General features: G+C 39.4%; 1 protein-coding gene and 3 long non-coding RNA genes across 4 annotated transcripts; 2 read left to right on the plus strand and 2 right to left on the minus strand.

Annotated features, from left to right (window-relative positions):
• Window positions 1-1,885: 1,885 nt before the first annotated feature.
• On the plus strand, window positions 1,886-4,070 carry LOC122519327 (proline-rich proteoglycan 2-like). The gene is made up of 4 exons (XM_043638704.1): window positions 1,886-2,575; window positions 3,239-3,604; window positions 3,716-3,760; window positions 3,838-4,070. Exons 1-4 carry the CDS (start codon window positions 2,551-2,553, stop codon window positions 4,068-4,070), a joined length of 669 nt encoding a protein of 222 aa, XP_043494639.1. The 5' UTR covers window positions 1,886-2,550.
• Window positions 4,071-7,901: 3,831 nt separating this feature from the next.
• LOC122520023 lies at window positions 7,902-9,034 on the minus strand. The gene is made up of 2 exons (XR_006304426.1): window positions 8,416-9,034; window positions 7,902-7,968 (listed from the first exon to the last, which is right to left on the minus strand). It is a non-coding gene; the product is annotated as an uncharacterized LOC122520023 (long non-coding RNA).
• A 1,607-nt stretch (window positions 9,035-10,641) lies between these two features.
• On the minus strand, window positions 10,642-12,035 carry LOC122520025. The gene is made up of 2 exons (XR_006304428.1): window positions 11,818-12,035; window positions 10,642-10,896 (listed from the first exon to the last, which is right to left on the minus strand). It is a non-coding gene; the product is annotated as an uncharacterized LOC122520025 (long non-coding RNA).
• A 4,525-nt stretch (window positions 12,036-16,560) lies between these two features.
• Window positions 16,561-19,885, plus strand: LOC122520024. The gene is made up of 2 exons (XR_006304427.1): window positions 16,561-17,092; window positions 19,788-19,885. It is a non-coding gene; the product is annotated as an uncharacterized LOC122520024 (long non-coding RNA).
• The last annotated feature ends 441 nt before the right edge of the window (window positions 19,886-20,326 follow it).

The following is a 20,326-nucleotide window of genomic DNA, read 5'->3' on the forward strand; positions in this document are numbered from 1 at the left end:
TCTTAGTGGGGAGGATATTGTATCACGTGGGAGGAAACTCCATGTATTTATTTTTTCATATCATTTTCCTACTAAATTGTTCTCTCCTTTTTCTTGGTAAAAGTTCTTTCGTATACTTTTTTTTTCTTTTTTCTTAAAGTGAATAGTTGTACTGGTATCAAAAGAGTGTGTATCGTATTTATTATTCAGACACTCGTACATATATTTAACGTCGATCTAAATCATCGTTATTCGTTGTTGGCATAGAGTGAACAGTGAAGCATGAGAGAAAGAGAGGAAGAGAGACAGAGAGAGAGAGAGAGAGAGATAGGGTCACGCATGCAACAGGCGACACCGCCAAACTTTCCTCCTCTCGATTAATCGATCGGAAATTAGAGAGGGTTCGCGGTAATAATTCTGAACGGTGTTCAAATTAATCTCGCGACAAACGCGTCTCTTCGTTACTTTCTCTCTCTTTCTTTCTCTCTTTTCCTTTCATCTTTTATCCTAAGTGATATCGTTGCTACAGGTACTTACACACTTACGTTGAGGAAAACATTGAGCCTAGTAGTAGTTGCGTTGCGTATTTTTTCTTCGTCCTGTTCAACACGACGATGTTTATTCTTTCGACGTTTTTCGTAGGAAAAGGAAGAAGAAGAAGAAGAAGAAGAAGAAGAAAAAGAAGTACGAAGATAGAATTCATTAAAATTTAACGAGAAGGTTCTTTAATAAAGTTAAAAAGTTATGTAAAAAAGACAGAAATAGTAGGTATATACTAGAAGAAAAGAATTGCCCTATTGGATGTTAAGTAGAAAGAAAAGGAGAAGGGAAAAGAAAAAGGGAAGGGGGTGATGGTGCGTACGGATTGGGCGGGGTGCGCTCGACTCGGCCAATGCATCGGCCTCGATAAAAATGGCAGCACAGTTTCGCTTTCTCCTGCGACGCTTCAACGATCATTATCGACGGCCAAGGAAGAGATCATCCACTAGTTGACGCTCTAAAGCGCGCAACACCAAAGAACAAGAGAAACAGTGAGAGAGGTAGAGAGGGAAAGAGAGAGAAGGAAAGAGCGAACACGTGGTCGCCGTCTGGGTGTCCGTATCAGAGGTGTGTGCGTGTATTCCCTCTTTACTCCTATTTTATCATAGCCTTGCTACGTCCCTGACGCGCACGTGCGTACCTGCATTTCCTCGCGGGCGACGGAGTGGTGCGCACGTGTGTGCGGAACCGACCGATTGCACCACTTCGAAAAGAAACATTCGCGAAAAGAATACTCGAGGAAAAAACCCGAAAGAGAGAGAGAGAGGGAGAGAGAGAGAGAGATATATATATAGAGAGAGAGAAAGAGTTTGAGATATTTTCAAATAATATACAATAATTCAATACTTCGTCCGTCGTTGTTTTCAAACTTGCTTGTGATACCCTTTGCTTTAGATAAAAACTTGTGATAATAGTTGTAAGAGAAAGAAACTTTGTTTCGATAGAGGAATAAAAGAAGAAGAAATAAGAGAGAAAGGAAGAAAGAGTGCGACTGTGAGAAGAGTAAGTAAGTGACTGAGCGAGTGAGTGTGTGTGCTAGTGAAGAGAGTGGTGAGAGAAGGGGGAGGACCGGTGGCGCCATCGACGGCGCACACGTCCCTGTCGAAGAGAGAGGTGCGTCGTGGACTGACTCCGGTGGTGTTTATTCGCGCTCGACTCTCCTTCTCGTTCCCTCTTACTCGCACCCCGCGCACGCCATCCTTGTAGTTTATCGGCATAATCCTTGGTTTTGGTCACGTCACTTTCGTCATTGTCGTTGATGTAATTTTCGTCAGAGTTTGTCGTGATCTGTGTTGTGATTTTGGTGGTATCTTCGATATCATCATCATCGTAATAGATATCGTGTGTGTCGTTGCTTTGCTGTGCGCGTCGTGTGCGCGTCTGCCACCGTTGTCGCTGTTCTCCGCTCCGCTGTGTTTTGGCCTGTCGTCAATCCATGAACGCTTTTTTTTCTACAGTGCAAGGATGAATGAGACTTGAGCGGGATGTCGGGCCTCCGCACGCGTCCCTCGCTCGGTCCGCGTTCGTTTAACGGCGCGAGCTCGTGCGGGACGTTCTAAGAGGGCCGTATGAGCAACACGAAATACAAGCGTGACCGCGAAGATGCCGGCGTCGCGACCCAGACACGGCGGTTCCCTATTTTACCTTAGAGAATCTAACTACCTTCCGGAAAGTACGCTCGCGAGAACCAGCATACGCTCGAGAACGCTGAGAGAACAGTGATCTGTGTTGTGCGCGAATTTCAAGGGAGCACTCCCACTTAGTCTTACTCGTTAATCGGTCTCTTACGACAGATTGGAGGTTAGGTTACCGGTACATAACCTATAATCCTTTCACTTTTCTATTTTATTAACCCTCTCACAAGAAATATTTTTGCCTTTGTACGAGATATCGCTCTCAATTATTCGATTGCTCTTTAAGTAGAGTCTTTTTTTTCTCATTTTTTTTCTTACCAACTGTTTTCAATCTTGTGCTGAATCTTACGAAAGTGTGTGATCGGTGTTATGGAATGGATCAGTGGAATAGAGGACAATGAAGGCCAATGGGACGAATAATGGTGAGCTTTGATGTCTATTTTACTCATACGCCTTTTGTTTTACCATGGTAGATTGTTTATCGTAAAGGTTTGGATGCAGGTTAAATAGCTTGCATAGAGAGTTAGCGGATACAGAGTCTACGCTGACCATGTTCTTTGCATATATTCTCTGTTGTTATCATTTTTGATAGTTTTATACTTTGTTGGATGGTTATGAATGCTGTGTTCTTTGAAGAATGTTGGTTTATGTAGTAAAATAATCTTTCTTAAGTTACATCGAAGTCATAACATTCTTGCAATTGTAAATAATAAGGGTTTGAGATGAAGAAAGAATATACATAAACAAGTAAGACATGGAAATAGGCTCTGTACGATGCTAAAAACTAAAGATATTGCATAAAAAGTATTATAATATGCTTAATAGATTATAAAAGTATTATAATATGCTTAATATTGGTTACGCAGCAAAGTTCTTAAAAATATTTACTCCGTCTTTTCATAGCAATCATGTACGCTTATCTATTTTATGTATGGTTATATAACTTAATAGAAATTAAATTGAAATGATACGAATAAAGTAGTAGTAAAATATATGGAAACTTTCTGCTTTGAAATTGCTTTTACCATACGTTACCTTACATATCACAGAAGATTCCATTAACATATATAATATTTCTTTTTCAGGCTGCAGCCGCCTTAACACGCCATTGGCACCCACCACCACGCTGGAGGATCCAGGGACACCAGCCTCCTGGAAAGGCCCACCGCCCGGCTCGGAGGCATCACCCTTTACGCCTAATTCTGTTGGTCAGGGCGGAGGTCCGGGATCGGGCCCTTATAATAAAACGGGTGGACCACCTAGTAATGCCGGTTTTCAAGGGCCAAGTCCATTCCCTGGTGGAGCTGGAAGTCCAGCGGGTGCGCCACCTTATCAAGGGCCACCACCCAGTTCAGCAACACCATCGTACACTGCATCACCAGCACCTAGTGGTTCGTCGACTCCTGGTCCAGGACCACAGCCAAATTCCTCCGGATTTCCACCTCCACCTAATAATTCCGGGCCACCGTACAAACGGGCCCGACCTAGTCCATTTGGTTCACCCTCTGGAGGACCGCCTCAGTTTGTCGGCAGCAAATTCATCCGGATTTCCACCTCCACCTATAATTCCGGGCCACCGTACAACGGGCCCGGACCTAGTCCATTTGGTTCCACCTCCACCTAATAATTCCGGGCCACCGTACAACGGGGGCCCGGACCTAGTCCATTTGTTCACCCTCTGGAGGACCGCCTCAGTTTGTCGGTAGGCCCGGTTCTTCCGGACCACCGTTCGTACCCCCAGGAGGTAGTAATCCTCATTTTTCTTCACCTGGTCAACCTTTTGGTGGGCCCCAGTATGGTATGCCACCTGGGAGTCCCTTTGGACCCGGAGGACATCCCATGACGGGTCCAATGGGACCTGGACATCCAGCCATGATGGGTCCTGGTGGTCCCGTCGATAGAATGGACCAAGGGTGAGTGTTATTTCAGTTTTTTAAGATTAACTATTATACTTCCGACATACTTCGTTTCTTGCGTTAATATTATAGTTCATCATATTAGAACACTCTCAGTTATGGATCATATATGTTAATTGAAAATTTTAAGAGAAATATCATGTATATATATGTACCTGCAACTCGGTTTCTTTAATTGATACAAAATTATAGCTTAACTCATCTGATTTTTTTCTTTTTTTTTATTCCCTTTGCTTCAAATTTTCTGGTATCGTAACGCGATTATGATTCGGGTGGGCAACATGTGGGGAGTGTTATACGAAGTAGCAATTACCGTTCCGGCGGAACGTGCGATAAAAAGATGGTGCATAATGCAACACGATGAAAGTCTCATTGGATAGTGTAATTACTTTGCGAGTGGGACTCTTCGCGAATTTAATTAGTCCTTAACCGGAAGTCCCCTTCTTCCAAGTTTTAACTTGCTCACGCGAGTCATTGTGGCTTCCTTCGTCCTTCCGATAGGAGTTAGAGGAAGAAACGGTGGTGGTAGAGGAGGAGGAGGTGGAGGAAAGAAGAGGGAAAGGACAAGAGGAAAGAAGTAGATAGGTTGGTAGGGAAAAGAGGGAAGTTAAAAGAAGAAGAAGAAGAAGAAGAAGAGAGGAAAGAGAGAAGGAAGAAGGTCGAGGTGCATATCATCGACATGTAGAACACGAGAGGACGCTGCAAGTTGTTTTCAAGAGGCGCGGATATTCCTAGATAAGATTGTTTCCCAGGTAGTTATTTATCGCTCTTATCCCGGTCAGTCCACATTCTTCTTAATCTCCGGTATCCCATAGAATTTGTTTTACGTTTATATTTTAGTCTATTTGAAAATTGTGTCCAACGAAAATAGTTCATTTTAAAATTGTACGAAAGCAAATATATAACTGCAACTCCGTTGTCGTAAATAATGTGGAAAACGAACATGATAATAATAATAATAATACATGCGTGTTTTAAAATATAAAAAGGAATTATTTTCAATTATTGTTTTGTATTAAAAATATGAACATTTTGTTGGAAAAATCGCTATTATTTTTAATAGTCTGTTACTTTTAGCTCGACTTGTACTAAGGGAGGTGATGCGGACTTTTGTACGTTGCTGTACGCGACCCACCTCCCCTTCCCTCCTTTCTCCCTAAACCCTCCTAGCTACCCCGTGTTACGGTGAGAGAGCGACTCGGTTGGAGAGAGGGGTAGAGGAGGAAGGAGTTTATGGAGAGGGGAGAGGGAGAAAGAGAGAGAGAAAGAACGATGGTTCTCATGTTTCCTGTATTTTAATTTTTCATGATCTTTCTCTCTCTCTCTCTCTCTCTCTCTTTTTGTCATTGTTTTCTTGATCTGTCATTAAATAGATTATTTCTTATTGACCGTACTACTTCTTTTTTTCTTTTCTATATGCGATCATCAAGTTTAGTCAGCAAACCTCCGTTTTCTTCACCTACATCTTTCCATTTCTTTTCCTTTTGTCGTAGAAACATCGGACAAGGACTTGAAATTCGATCGTCCTGTCGTGACTGGCCGATCGATAGTTAGCGGCACGTGTAGAGATATCTCAAAAGGACATTCGTTAGATGTTTAGTTGTTAGATCTGCGTAAACGTACTACGTTTCACTATTAAAATCCGACTTACAATTAATTTAAACGATATCAAGCGAATAATCGTCATCAGATAGAAAAGCATTTAGTAGAGTGTATATAAAATATCCTGAATATTAGATTATTCGAAATATTTCATGGTATTGATCGTGTTCTATATTCTTCTCAACATAGTAATATATGTATCTCGTCCCTAAATCTAGATAATCTCATCCATGTATTTATATGTGTATAAGATGAATGAATTTAACATTGCAGGCCAATAAAATAATCTCGGATGAATTTAATTAGATTAGATAATACACAATGATAAATATCGACGGTAATAGAGAAACTTGTTAAAATGATTAACTCGAGAAGCAAGGAGGATTAGAAGAGTCAAAGTTGAGAACCGCTCTGGTTGTTCTCTCTTTCCTTCTTCAGTCTTCCCTGGTCGAGAGGGGCGGGAAGGAGAACAGAGGTGGCAGTGGTGTTGGTGGTGGTGACGGTGGTGGTGGTAGTGGTAGTAGTGGAGTGGTAGTGGTGGTGATGTGGTGGTGGTCGGGGCCGACTCTGCTCGTGCGTCTGCCACCTCCGTTTACACTTTGCCGTGTAGAGGGATCTCGCTACGTCGGGATCTCCGGCGTGCGTTTCGTTACCGTTTGTCTCAGGTCGTGGTCGACCCGCGGTTCCACGCTGTTTCACCCAGAGAGCGTTTGAGAAAACGACGAGCACGAGCATTCCTATCGCTTTGTAGCCCCTTCCCAGTTGGCAGGATATTCCTTTTACTCTACCTCTCCACCTTCATCTCTATCTCTTCCTCCACCTCCACCTTCACCTCCTCGTCGTTGTTCTCCTCCTCCTCCTCCCTCATCTTCTCTTTTTATTATTATTATTATTATTATTATTATTATTATTATTATTATTATTATTATTATTATTATTATTATTATTATTATTATTATTATTATTATTATTCCTCCTCTTTCTTTACTGTCTTGTCCTTGACGAGATGAGTGCTTCGTATTCGCAGCATCTTCAACAACCATCGATCATTCTTCCTTATCAATCTTGGTCCAATCCAGAACCGAATTAAACTCATCGGTTCATTGTCTTTTCTCTGTATTTGTATGAATGCTGTTGTAATCGTGATGCAAGTCAAATAAATTTAACTATAATGGAATAAGTAAAAGAAAAGATTAAAAGAAAAAAAAAAAAAAAAAAGAAAACAAATAACAACAGGAATTCATTAACGAGGATTTTAATTCTGGATCACTCGTCTCAAATTTATGATCGATCATTCATAATCTCTTTCCCTCTCTCTTTTTCTTTCTCTTTCTCGTTCTCTTTTAACCCCTTCCCCCTCCTCTTCCCACGTCCTTTCTCTCTTTTCAAAGTCTCAAGAGTATTTTTCAAGCCCACTCGTCGCGCTTGCTTCCGACACAACGTCCGCATTATTATACTCGTACTTTTACGATACGATCATGCACTACTTTGCCGAAGTTCACGACCTCTAAAAAGTTAACTCGAAGAAAGTTCTCGAAGATCAGTTAGCCCCCTCTTCCTCCATACCCTTTTCTCTCTTCCTCTTCTTACCTTCGTCCGGTTATCGGGGGACTCGTTGAACGCTAATTGAGCACGAAATGCACGATACCAAAGACGACACTTGTAGAGATCTTTCTTCCTCTCTCTCTCTCTCTCTCTCTCTCTCTTTTCTCTTTCTCATTTGATGAGAATATTCAAATGTCTCGTAAGATTATCAGGAGTATCCTAGAATCTTTTTTAAAGACTTTAGTTAGTAGAGTAATATGGATCGTAGTAAAGTTGATAATTGTTGGTAGTTGTGGCTCGATCATACGTTAAGATGAAATCCTTGAGTAAAATTAGGAAGAAACGAATCCCGTAGACCTACTCCGAATTTCGAGCTCTCGTGGCTTGCATTATTAACTGGGTGGTGGTGGTGGTGGTGGTGGTGCCGGTAGTGCCGAGGAAAGAGATAGTATTGATTTTACCGATATTTAGCTGTGGAATTATCCCCTTTCTCTCTCTTTCTCTTTCTCTCTCACTCACTCACTCACTCACTCACTCACTTACTCACTCACTCTCTCATTCACTCTTTGCTTTCTCTTTTTCCCCCCTTTCTACCCCGAGTATTTCTTTCTCTTTTTCCCTCTGCCTCACCCCCTCTTTCACCTCACCTCACCGTACCTCACCTAACCTTTTCTTTCTCTTTTTCTTTCTCGTACCTTCACGAGTCCCCTTGGAGTCACCCTCAGCAGGCAGAACAACACCCTTCGCGAATCCTGAAGAAGAAAGAGAGAGGTAAAGGGAGAAAGAAAAAAGAAAGAAGAGAAAAGAGAAAGAAAGGGAGATAAAGATAGAGAGGTATCGTCGAGAACAAGAAATATGAAATAGCTATGACCCGGAAGAACATTTCTATGCTTGGTGTGTGTGTGTGTGTGTGTGTGTGTGTGTGTGGGTGTGTTCTTTGAATAATACTGAAAAAGAGAGAGAAAAAAATATGAAGTAAAAAGACAAAAAAAAAACAATAAGACAGTTTTTCGTCCCACGTCAATAAACCTAATACAGTAAATTAATATTATATTAAATAGTTCTCGTAGTTTGCACGATATAAAAATAAGACATTGAACATGTTTCTTTCGAATTCTATTTAGGATTTTATTCCTCTTACATTCTAAATATTAGCCATGAAGGGAGACTGAAGGGCTGATGCAACGATAAAGTAGTACCTCTGTTTAAAAGTAGATCCTTAGATCCCGTTCGGTTGCAGGGAACATTTGGTTTCGGTATAGTTGGAAAGGAAACTTTCCTTTAGTGGTAGAAATTCGTCGAAATGGGACGAACGAATGAACGAACGAACGAACGAACGATCGTCGACTCCTTCCTTCTTTCCTTCCTTGTGTTTCCTTCGTTGTGCATCAAAGTCTCCCTAAGTATGGTACAAACCCTTCGTCCCCCTTCGATGCTTGTGGCGACCTCCGACGGGGTGCAAGAAGAACTTCGATGCGACGCCTTTTTGGATATGTTAGACAGAGTTTTAAGAAGATACTTTTGTATTTTTTTGTATTCATTTATTCATTATTAATCATTAGTTAATACCTTGATTTTTTATAATTTGATCATGTGTTTTTGTAATCCTAAAAGTAGACACCGCATTCATAATACTGTTACATTTCCATAATCACAATAATTTTGTTCATAATTTCTACCCAAATATTCATTCAAAGTAGAAATATAAATATTAATATAAGTAGTTTGGATTTATAACAAAATTTCTTTCTCGAAGAAAGAAAGTTATGTTCATCCCTATCCGACTCAATAAATTGTAGACGAGGTAACGTTATCAGGTAGAAGATCAGTGCATGGGTTATTTAATCGAACGTGTGGATATGTGAGAAAGAGAACGTGCTTCTCTTAGCATGAATATGGGAACCCCTAATTTATGGGACCAAGAAAGAGAGAGAGAGAGACAGAGATAGAGGATATGGAATGGGTCGAGGAGAACTAAGCCAGAAAGAGTGGAAGTGGGGAAGGAGGGTTAGGAGGGGGCAGAAAGGGTAGGAGGACACCCCTTACTAAAATTCAAAAGTTGCTCGACGAAGTTTACGATGCCGTCTAGTCGAGGCGTCGCTGAGATTCCTCGTTTACGTCCTACTACCTTCTTCTCAAGCCCTTTTCACCCTCATTCCCCTTATCGTGTCCTTTTCTGTTTTTTTTCCTTGTTTTTTTTTTTTCTACTTCTTCTGTTAGTTTCCTTGAAGTTCGATGTAACACGCGTATATACAATAGCATGGATTCCATTTTCAGGTGAAGTCGCGTAGCCGATTATAAGTATTACACTCGGAGAGTAATATCCTAAATGCACCGGGCTATAGACGTGTATGAAAAACGAAGAATAAAGAAAGAGAGAGAAAGAGAATAGAAGAGAAAGAGCCAGGTTATTTCTTTCTTGCATTTAAATCGATATAAAAAATTTATTTTTGTTTTTTTTTTTCTATTTCGTTAGTTTGTAATATTCCAAAGTTAATCATTTTCTCGGAGAACGATGCACCTAGAAATTGCGTTGACAGATTCAAAAATTTGTAATCTTTCTCTCTCTCTCTTTTTTACTTTCTCTTGTTTGTTGAAAATAACAATCGGGGTTTGATATTATATTTTAGAAGATTATTATAGCGAGTGGTATACGTTGAACGAGCATCTTTCTAGAAGCAAAATAACGGTAAATATTCTCGGTGGACATTGGAAACATTGGATAGGTCGAATCCCATCGTGATCATTATGGGAGCAATGCTCCGACTTTGATTATTTCCGAATGGTGATTAGTCGCGCACCAAAGAAAATAAAAATACATTGACCATTTGTCAAGTCACTCGAGTGTATCAAGCTTTGATTTTATTTCTCTCAGAAACGTTAAACTTTGACGGGGAACTACTAATACCTATTCGTTTCATAATCAACATGCATCATTTGATTGAGTTTAGTTTACATCGATACGTTAAAATGCTTCGAATCAAATATCAAATAAATTTGTAATGTATCACATAAATCTTTCACTTATCTACATTGATAAAAAGAGAGAAAAAAAGATATATTCGATAACTATCAGCAAACCTATTTCCTCGATATGATTGGTATAGCTGAACTATGTCTCGATCATGTTTCAAACGTGACGTTTTGAAAAAATTCGCTGGCTCAACGAAGCGTGAATAATACATTGAAGTTCTTGAGATATTTCATTAAGTCATAAGTGTACGGGTGGTTGCTGTAATTCTTAAAAGAAGCATCGTCGTACAATCCTTTTCATTGATTCTCTTTAAAATAATATTCTAGTATAGGGTGGGGAGGTTGGTTTAAGATAGTAATAGTGATAGTGGTGGTGGTGGTGGTGGTAGTGGTGGTGGTGTAGAATATGATGAATTTTAGATTCATTGTAGAAAAGGATTATTGTAGAAAAATTTAGTTCTCTGTGTTTACTTATATACATGTGTGAACTGTGTGTTCACAATCGTGTAGGTACAGAAAGCATTACACTAACTTACACTAACGTACGCTCGTTCTACTCCCTCGTGTGCCATTGAGGAATGACTCACTCTCAATTCTTCGCACAATCGCACATCTGGTCTCGCGTGCACGGATTGTTCCCAACTCGTGGGGACTCGCGGATGCTGCTAGGTCCATACTTAACGTTTCTCTTTTCTCTATTCTGACAGCTAGAATCAAGTTAGAACATTGAATGTTATTTCGATATATATTATTACGAATGGAATAACATTCAATATTTTCTTGCTTATTATTTTGTCCTATCAATTATTGTCAATGAAAATATTTTATTTGTTTTTATTTATTATTCATTTGTATTTTATATATATATATTTATATATGTAATTTTTTTTTTTAATCAATTTATATACCTTGCCGGAATTTCTCTCGATGAGGAGAGAGAGAGAGAGAGAGAAAGAGAGAAGAAGAAGAATGATGGACGTTATGAAGGATGAAACAATAAACGTGCAATTAAGGAACGAGACTATTGTAATTTTTTTTTAAGATTATTACCTCAAATAATATTCATGTTTGTTAATCTTTCTATTAATTGTTAAGTCATTGCGGACGGAGCAATAAAGTGGTCAGCCTACTTTTGTTGTTACTATTGTAAGTTTAGTTTATTAAATAATAGAGAAATGTTATCTTCTCTCTCATAAAGTATACTTACTAATTAATATATTTTCTTGCATATTTATTTAACTTTAAAGCATATTAATAGGCTTATATAATATATAAGCTAATCAAATAAATCGATGATTTATCTTTCGTCTGCAGTAATGGCTATTAACGAATAAATAAATAAATAAATAATTAATATAAAATTGTGTTATTTGTAATTAATATTTTTTCCAGCAATCGTAAATCTAAGATTTGAATTTTTAACCCTCCCCTATGATTGGTAGCACACTGAATTCATGACATTTATCATACCCCATAGTACAACAGAGATGTGGGGATACATTGAAATTTTGTTCAAATGTGGGAACAAAATGTTGATCATCGTCTAATTATTATCATTTAGGAAAAAGTACTAAGGTGTTTCGCAAGGATCCTATATTTACTCACGGTTGATAATTATTCCAGTCTACCTTATTCGTTCCGCACCCTTTTCCATTTCTTCGGCAGCAACAAACTCTCACCCTTTCCCTCTCTTTCCTTCTTTATTTGTTTCATTATTTTTCGTGTTCTTTCTCTTTCTGGTTCTCTCGTGCGAACAAGTCGATCCTTGTCATCGAAACCGACGGCCGTTCTCCCATTCTCGACGAATGCGACGTGAGCCATTAGCGCAGGTCACGGCGTTATTAAAGACAATGAAGCAAACTTTATACGAGCGGGGGTACGGGGCCAATTACTTGGCAATTAGTCGAGCGAGCAACAAGTGAGCATCGCCACGGACCTCCTCCTCTCTCTCTCTATCTCTCTCTTCCCTCTCTTCCCTCTTCCCTCCTTCCTTTTCCTTTCTCTCTCCTTTCGTCTTCTCTTCACTCCAACTTAAACGTCCTTTCCTCCCCGTTCTTACCCCACCCTCCCTCCTCCCACGGACACGTTTGTTCAAAGCGTGCTCTCAAACACGTGGAAAGGTTTCTCTGATCAGCGATCACATTTTTTTTCTTTTCGTTTCATTTCCATTCCTTTCCTTTCCTTTCCTTTCGTTTCGTTTTGTTACGTTTTATTCATTAGCACTTTCCATCTATCTTCTTTTAACTGGGTGCTGAACTATTATTGGATAATTTCCTTTTCTTGAATTTAAAATACTCTTTGAAGCACATGATGGAACTTTATGTTCAATTCTTTTTTATTTCTTTTTTTTTAACCTTTAAATTTAAATATGCATAGTTGAATATTTTTTTGTAACAGCTTCATTAAAATAGTTTGTGGGAGGACTGTTTATGTTTATTTTCATAGTTAACCCCTTGGCCTACCTGATAACTCTCGGTTGCTTGGGCCACAATACTCATTTCGAGGGGGTCGAATTGCACGTAACTAAAGTCAAAAGGTATCGAGAACAATTGAACTAAAGTACGAGTCTGACTCGTGTTGTCTACGTTTGGTCCGAACGAAGTACCACGAGTCTCACTCGTCATTCTTGGGCAAGGGGTTAAATAGAAATTTAAATAAGTATTATATATTTATTTGGTTTTGCTCGTTGATGAATTAAAATAAATTTGTTTTGTTAATTTTTAGACAAATAACATTATTGCGTAACGCATTTCTCTTTTAATTTTGTACAATTCCGTGCTTTCAAAATTGACGATTATTGGTTTTAAAATCTTTTTATAGTTATAATAGGATCTATTTTTCATCGATTTTCATTGTAAGAAGAATTTTCTTCTTCAGGTGACTAAACGATCCTTCTGTGTATTTACAAGAAGTTCGCAATTTTTTGACCCAAACTGCGACAGTCGCGTTATGTACACCCTTGAGCATTCAGGTACGTGGTAGATACGAAAGTGTATGTAAAAGGGGTGCAGTCTTCAGATACATTCCGACCTAAAAGTTTAGTTAGATAGGGGAAAACATTTTTTTCCCTGATGTAACGCGTTTCATCCCTTTTTTAGGTTATACATCACTCTTTGGCCCTTTTTTCACTCTTTATTTTTTAATAACGCCTGCTACACAAAGTTCGAAGAACTTTCGAAATTCATGGGACACGTAGGTGGATTTATATTGGTGGGATTGTTAATGCTTCGGCGTAGTTTTTAATTGCCTCAGTTGATGATTAAAAAGAATTATTAACAATAGTCCTATTTATCTCATTTTATAGGCACAATCTCTTTGACAAGAGATGATTTATATTTTTTTTTCTCACGTTTTGTTTAAAAGCAAGGAAAACCCATTTTAAAAACTGCCAAAGTGACGTACACTCAAGAGCAGTCTACGTTTGTTGTTTCGGTTTTAAGTTGTTTTATATTTTTTAAGTTCAAAGAGATCGTTGGATATATTTAATTTTCATGATACTAGATCTAAGAGATTGGTTATTCTTAAAGGGTAAAAATGAACAATGTGAACATATCGAGGTTCGAGAAAAATTACTTGGATTATATGATTTTCGAATGGCACGTATCTTTAACGTCATTTCAAAGTTCCATCATCAATTCAAAATCGTATGGTAAGAAAAAAAAAAAACAAGAACGAAAAGAAAACAAACAAACAGTCGAAGAATTTCTATCTCTTACATATGGCATTTACCAGTTTATGCAATCGTCCCTTGTCTCTTTATTTCAAGCACCACTGCTCGACTCCACAAATTTTCCCTTGAGAAATATCCAACACGAATGCTCGAGGACTCGAAGAATTCCCCCACTGCTTCTTTTGAGATGCATGAATATTAATATTTTCAAGTACTGTATCGTACTCCGCCTAAATTTCGATCCACCGATTAATTAAATATCGCAGGTAGAATGATTGCTTTTTTTTTTGTTCCGAAATATCTATCGTTTCTTGTTAAATATATTGAATCAATCGAATTAGCTAATAAGAAGGAATTAAATGATGAAACAGGTACATTAACCGAGTAAAGTAGTAAAACGAGTTTGTTTTCTTTATTTTTTTTGTAATTTCCCATAGATATGAGATCTTAACGATCATTCATTTCCAAGGTAATAAAATATATCGTTAAGGAATAAATGAAAAATGATTTTTCAGTAGCCAACGATGGCACGCTTTGTTTCTTGTTGGTCTTTTTTTTTTTTTTTTTTTTTTAAATCATTTAGCAAGTAATTGTCTTGAAACGTTAGAGAAGAATTCTTGAAGTTTGTAGGGAAGGGTAGAGGAAAGGTGAACCGGCTACTTTTGCATCATTCTGTACCGGCAGCAACCCCGGGGTGGTGGGCGGTGAATGGAGCTGCGGCGGGCGTTTTTCAAATAATTACATCGGGCTGCGGTGGTGGTGGGTTGCCATGGCAACCGCAGTGCCTTCAGCATCCTACGGGCGAAGGCAACCGGGCAACCGAGCGACGCAACCGGGTTCCCTCTATCTCTTTCTCTTCCGATGTTGAACGTCTACTTCCTCCGGATCGGTCCAAACTGGTTCACTCTCTTCTTCGTTTGCTTTCGAACCGCCCTCTTATCCTACGGCGAATTACCAGGATGGACTTTTAAAAGAATGTTTCCTTGTACTTTATGTTCACTTTTATCGACAGAACTTACCTAAAAAACAACCCTTAAGCTCACAAAAACTATCCCTCGATCGGATCCCTCGCGTTATTTTTATTTTATTTTTTTGTATTTTGGTTTACATTGTTTATCTTTTTCGTTTTGAAAAAAATTCGATCAAACGGAGCAGAACAGTGCTCTCTGTTTCTCTCTCTCTCTCTCTCTTTCTTTCTTTTTCTTTTCTCGAGCGGTTTCGTTCGAAGCTCGGTGACTGGGGTTAACGACGGTGACGAAGTTCGAAACACGGAAAGTTCAACGGGATTTCAAAGTTTTCTGAAGTTTCTCGAGGCACCGTAGCTTAAACCGTACGCAGTGCGTATTATCGTGACATTTCCGTGAACATAAATTTTGCAGTAGTCGAAGTACCTCTCGATGTATTATGCCGAGATTCTGAGTGCAAGATAAATTTTATCTCGGTGCGCAGTTTGAAATTAGGTCAGTCGCCATTACGTGCGGGAAAACGAAATATGTACATCGCTTCATTTCTGACCCACCAGTTTCATCAAGAATGACGATTATTATCCAATATTGGACATTTAGTATATTTTCAGGCTTTTGCTTTAGGTTTAATCGAAACTATTTTATTGATTATCGTACGCGATAATATTTTATTTATACATATATATATATTTTGTCTTGAATTTAATTTCTTCGAAGTCTAAATAATATGATGTCAAGTTTAGTGTTGTTTTTTTTTTTTTGTAAAATTGAATAAAATGTCTAAGAGATTGAAAGTACGTGGATGTAATGTCCACGAGTTCACCTCCTCCATCTTTCGACAACTCACTCGACCCAGTACCGACTTCTACATCCAACCTATCCTAGCACAGGTCAAGCAGGATTCTAACTAGCGCGCGCGCACGCGAGAAAGAGAGAGAGGGAGAGAGAGAGAGAGGGTTTCTGGATGAAGCGAGAAGGGGTGGAGAAGGCAAGAGAAAGGTGGAGCAATGGAGTGGGGTCAGTTCGTGACCCGACCACCTGTGGAAGCAGCCGGTAGCTACTTCTTGTTTGCCGTTTGCGCATACCTACTTACCACTTATATGTACTACGTATTACGTTGGCGAACTATAGTAAGCAACCGATGACCACCGTGGTCACGGCTAGTTCCAAAATGACGTTCTTGGTTTTTCAAGAATCCGAGTGTAATCCCATGATCGTCATCTCTGTCACCGATGCATTGATTTTTCTTAACTTTTAAACAGCTTAAATGATACCATATAGAATAACAGTTTATTGTATAAAACAAACATAAATTCAGAGTTTAAATGGTAGTTCAAATAGTACAATTTGAAAGTACTAATCGCTGCTACTGCTGTTGCGGATATTAACATTTTCGAAAATTTACATTACTAAATATCTACAATATACAATAATAGTTGACGGATAAAACGTTAGAATAGAGAAAATATTATCGAGTTGCAGGTAAATGGAAAGATATTTTCGAAGCGTGGCTTATCTTTTTGAGGGACAACCTATTCGAGTTTTAACATAGGAAACATAGAAAAAGAGGGAGGGATAGTAGTATCAGTGGTTGTAATAGCGCCACGAAATATGGACACTGCTGACGCACACTGAGATACAGCTAGATCTGCGTATACGTTGCCGTAGGTATAATATACGCGGCGCTTAATAGTACTACGGCCATTCATGCCGCATTCAGTCGCCGGCAGCTTAGCGCTCTATTAATCACGGATTATTATTCATGCGCCTACCACGACGGTGGCGCTTTTAGCGTCACTGACTTTTGTCGCCTCATTGCCTTTGAGCTCGTCTCATGTTAACTTTTTACTTTTCTTTCTCTCTTTCTCTCTTCCTTCCTCAATCTTTTCCCCTACTCCTCGACTTTAGTCTCTCTTTCGTTTCCTCTATCATCTCGTTATTCAGCCTTTATAATGATTCTTTTTGGCTACTTTCGGTCCCGCTTCGTTAAATAGCACGTGGTGTTAAAGTAACAAATCGAATTACCGGATCGCATTGTGATAAATAAAATGAACAAATCCGACTTTGTATCAGTCGATTGGAAATACGGAAATTGTAACTACATGTTTTCCTCTAATCTGGATGGATACTTGAATCCGACACTTTGACGGATCTGTATTTAATTTCAAACAGATTATGAAAAGGTACGAAAGAAGAAGAAGAAGAAGAAGAAGAAGTCGTCGTTGGCGCTATCCTCGAGTCATAAAAAAGTCATATCGTCTACTTAGGGTAGGTTGCACCATTGGGGGCTGACTTTAAGAAGCTTCAGACCATTCGCGTCTAGATTTAATGTATACTTGCTTGAGTAGGTAGCAGTAAGCGTATCTTTCTTCTTTTTTTTTTTAGAACCGTAAATAACCGTGTCACTTGGTTAATTTCGTTTTCACCACTTTCGCATCTAACATAACGAACGAACGAACGAACGTTGAAAAAGAAGAAGAAGAAGAAGAAAATAGAGAGGTCTCTCATGTTCCTCGCATTTATGTCTTTAAACTCTCGCATGCCGTCGTCGGTAGGTCGTTAATTTGACGGACAGTTGGAGGAGCGAGTAAGATAGAGAGGATAGATGTACATACAGGAGTTTACATATGAGCCGCGTGTGCCACTCGGTTAATTGACGCTTAATTGGCCGTAATTAAGTTAACTCTGGGAACACGTGGGCGAGCTTTGCGGAGATTGGCTATGAGCTTTCCTCCTTCACCTCCTCCTACTCCTCCTTAGACTTCAACGATCATCTTTAGACGATGATAACTGAAAGGCGAGCTAGTTTCTTATGACTTATGTCATCTTAAACTCGAACCTTTTTAGGACAATTACTAATTTTGTTGACTCAACAGACGTAACGTCAGATCTCATTTATACGATTCTTATTAATTGTTGCCTCTTTAGAAAATCATTGCTTCCTAACGTGTTATCGGTTATTGTTTTCGTCGTAAATCATATATCCAAAGGCTCTTAGTATTATTATGATTATTTGATTGTATCGATTCGATCGTACTTCGCACGTGTAAGATCGATCGTCGAACCGAGTAAACGTTAGGTAACATGCGCTTCATCGATCAAGGATGCGAAACTAAGGAGATATACGTCGGTAGTCCATCGAGTCAGGGTCACTCAAGATTGTGCCGACCTAACCTCAAATCCCGGCCAGGTAATTCACCTCCACCTTGAATTCCATCGCCGTGTGTATGCGATCACCTGTCGGCGCGACGTCGACTGGCCTTCCACCCTCCTTACTCCTCCTCTCTCTCCCTCCCTCTCTCTCTCTCTCTCTCTCTCACTCTCTTTCTCTTTCACGCGTGCACGTATCCTATGCTTGACTTTGTCGTGAAACGAATACATTTGCATCTCCTCTACTCCTTACTATTTTTTTCGACAAAAGACGAGATATTCAACGTCCTTGGAAGCCTGCTGGAACGGCCTACGACAGAAGAATCGCAGAGGAATAATTTCTTTCCTCCTGACTCGCGCGCGAAAAGACCATTTTTAGATTGACCCAACTTCGACGTGCTTGTAGCTTTTGTTCATTGCACGGTCCCAACAGATTCTTATTTCTTTTTGTTTTGTTTTTCTGAGTTGATTAATATTTTTCTGAAGAAATCCAAGTCACCATGCGTACGTAGGTCTTGTCTTTTATCATAGCGGGAAAAAAAAAATGTTGGCCTTTTCTTTGTTCTTTTTTTTTTCTTTCAAATGAATCAGCAAGTATATTACAGCGAAATGATAAAAGCAAGCGGTCGAAAGGGAAGGATTTATTATATAAGATTGCTGCTTTTTATCGAAGGGGGAAAACTCTGTCGTTGGTCGTTTAATCATGAAAGTTAGTTAGAGCATGGGAAGATGTCTCTTTACAACTATTTAATATACCTCGGCTTCGAATACTATGGAAGACTTAATCAGCATATCCTCGACGTCTAGATCTTCCTTTTCAGCCGCAGCTTTCTTATTCGAAAAGGGATCCTTTTAGCAATGCTTAATCCTTTATCCGTCAGAGTTTCGCGTATCTTACGGTAACAGAGTCAGAACTATGGTCGAATTTTCCGGTCACCTATGCGAAAAGCCGTCATGGTTCAAGTATGACAGATCATTGTTATGATCTTTCGTAAGGATTTTATTCTTAACGTTAACAACGATAGACTTAGTCAAAAGAAAACACTCTTTGCTATTTTATTTTATTTTATTACTTTTTGTTTAATTTTTTGTTAATACCTTCAATCCCTTCCGCGTTATCTTTATTTTTCTCTACCGCCAGGTAATTGGCAGAAAAATAGTTGTTTTGTTCTTGGACCCGCGCCGTCTAGGAGAATAAAAATTCGGCCGGTTTCTCGAGATGTAGATGTGTTCTCGGAAGCGGGTTGGGCCTTGCTGGCGGTGCCGATAGTTGGAAGAGGAGAGGAAGAAAGATAGGAAGAGAGAGAGAGAGAGAGAGAAAGCGACGCAGAAGTAGAGAACGAGTGGGGATCACGGAGGACGAAACGATCCTGATGTAAAACCGGACAAAGTTTTGTCGTAGCGGTGCGCATCGTCACCGTGATATCATTGTCCATTGGTGCAAAAGTTCACCGTTTGCCTGGCAAAATTATTGTCATCTTGTTGCGATGTCGATTCTTTCCACCTCCTTCCTCACCTTCCTCAGTCTCTCCCCTCTCCCAGCCTTCTCTTTCCTTCTCTCTCCTATCGCACGTTCGATGCACCTCGTGTTGACCTCTTCACTTTCTTCTTCTTCTTCTTCTTCTTTTTCTCTTTCTTGTTCTTTTTCTTCTTTCATACGATTTTACTGTGTTCTCGTTTGTTTCATACGCATTAACGAACCATCATAATCTAAACAAAACTATAGACTTTCACTATCAATGATTCATTTAATTAGATTGTAAACTTCTCTATGATACACTTTTAAAAATCCAAGTTTTACAAATTGTTTTAGATGACTTAGATAATTTTGAGGGAAACCCTAATATCAGGTATACCTTACCTCTAAGCTTTTGGCAAGAAGAAGAAGAAAAAGAAGAAGAAGAAGAAGAAGAAAAAGAAGAAGAAGAAGAAGAAGAAGTATGGAAAATCATTATAAGAAGCGTCAGAATATAGTAGTTCCATATTATCCCAGGGTGGGCATAGTACTCTGGGTACCAGTGCTGGTGCTGATGCTCGTGCTGGTGGGTACTCTCTACTGGTGGCAATAAATTTGTCAGCCGGCACCGCGATTCGTTCGACTGTCGAGCGAATAATAATTGTCCACGTTTCCACGATTTCTACTCTCTCTCTCTCTCTCTCTCTCTCTCTCTCTCTCTCTCTCTTACTGTCTTTCTCTCTTCCTTTCTCTTTCTCTTGCACGGGGTGAGGGTTTTCTGTCCTTTCTGCCCGTTTGAGCTGCGTCCAGGAGCATTGCAATATTTTCCCTTCTTGGCGAGCAAGGGAGACCGTAGATTGCACGGTAGACTGGTACGATGAAGACGAAGACGAAGA

Source organism: Polistes fuscatus, unplaced genomic scaffold (genome assembly GCF_010416935.1).
Source record: "Polistes fuscatus isolate 324 unplaced genomic scaffold, CU_Pfus_HIC Scaffold3, whole genome shotgun sequence".
NCBI lineage: Eukaryota > Metazoa > Arthropoda > Insecta > Hymenoptera > Vespidae > Polistes > Polistes fuscatus.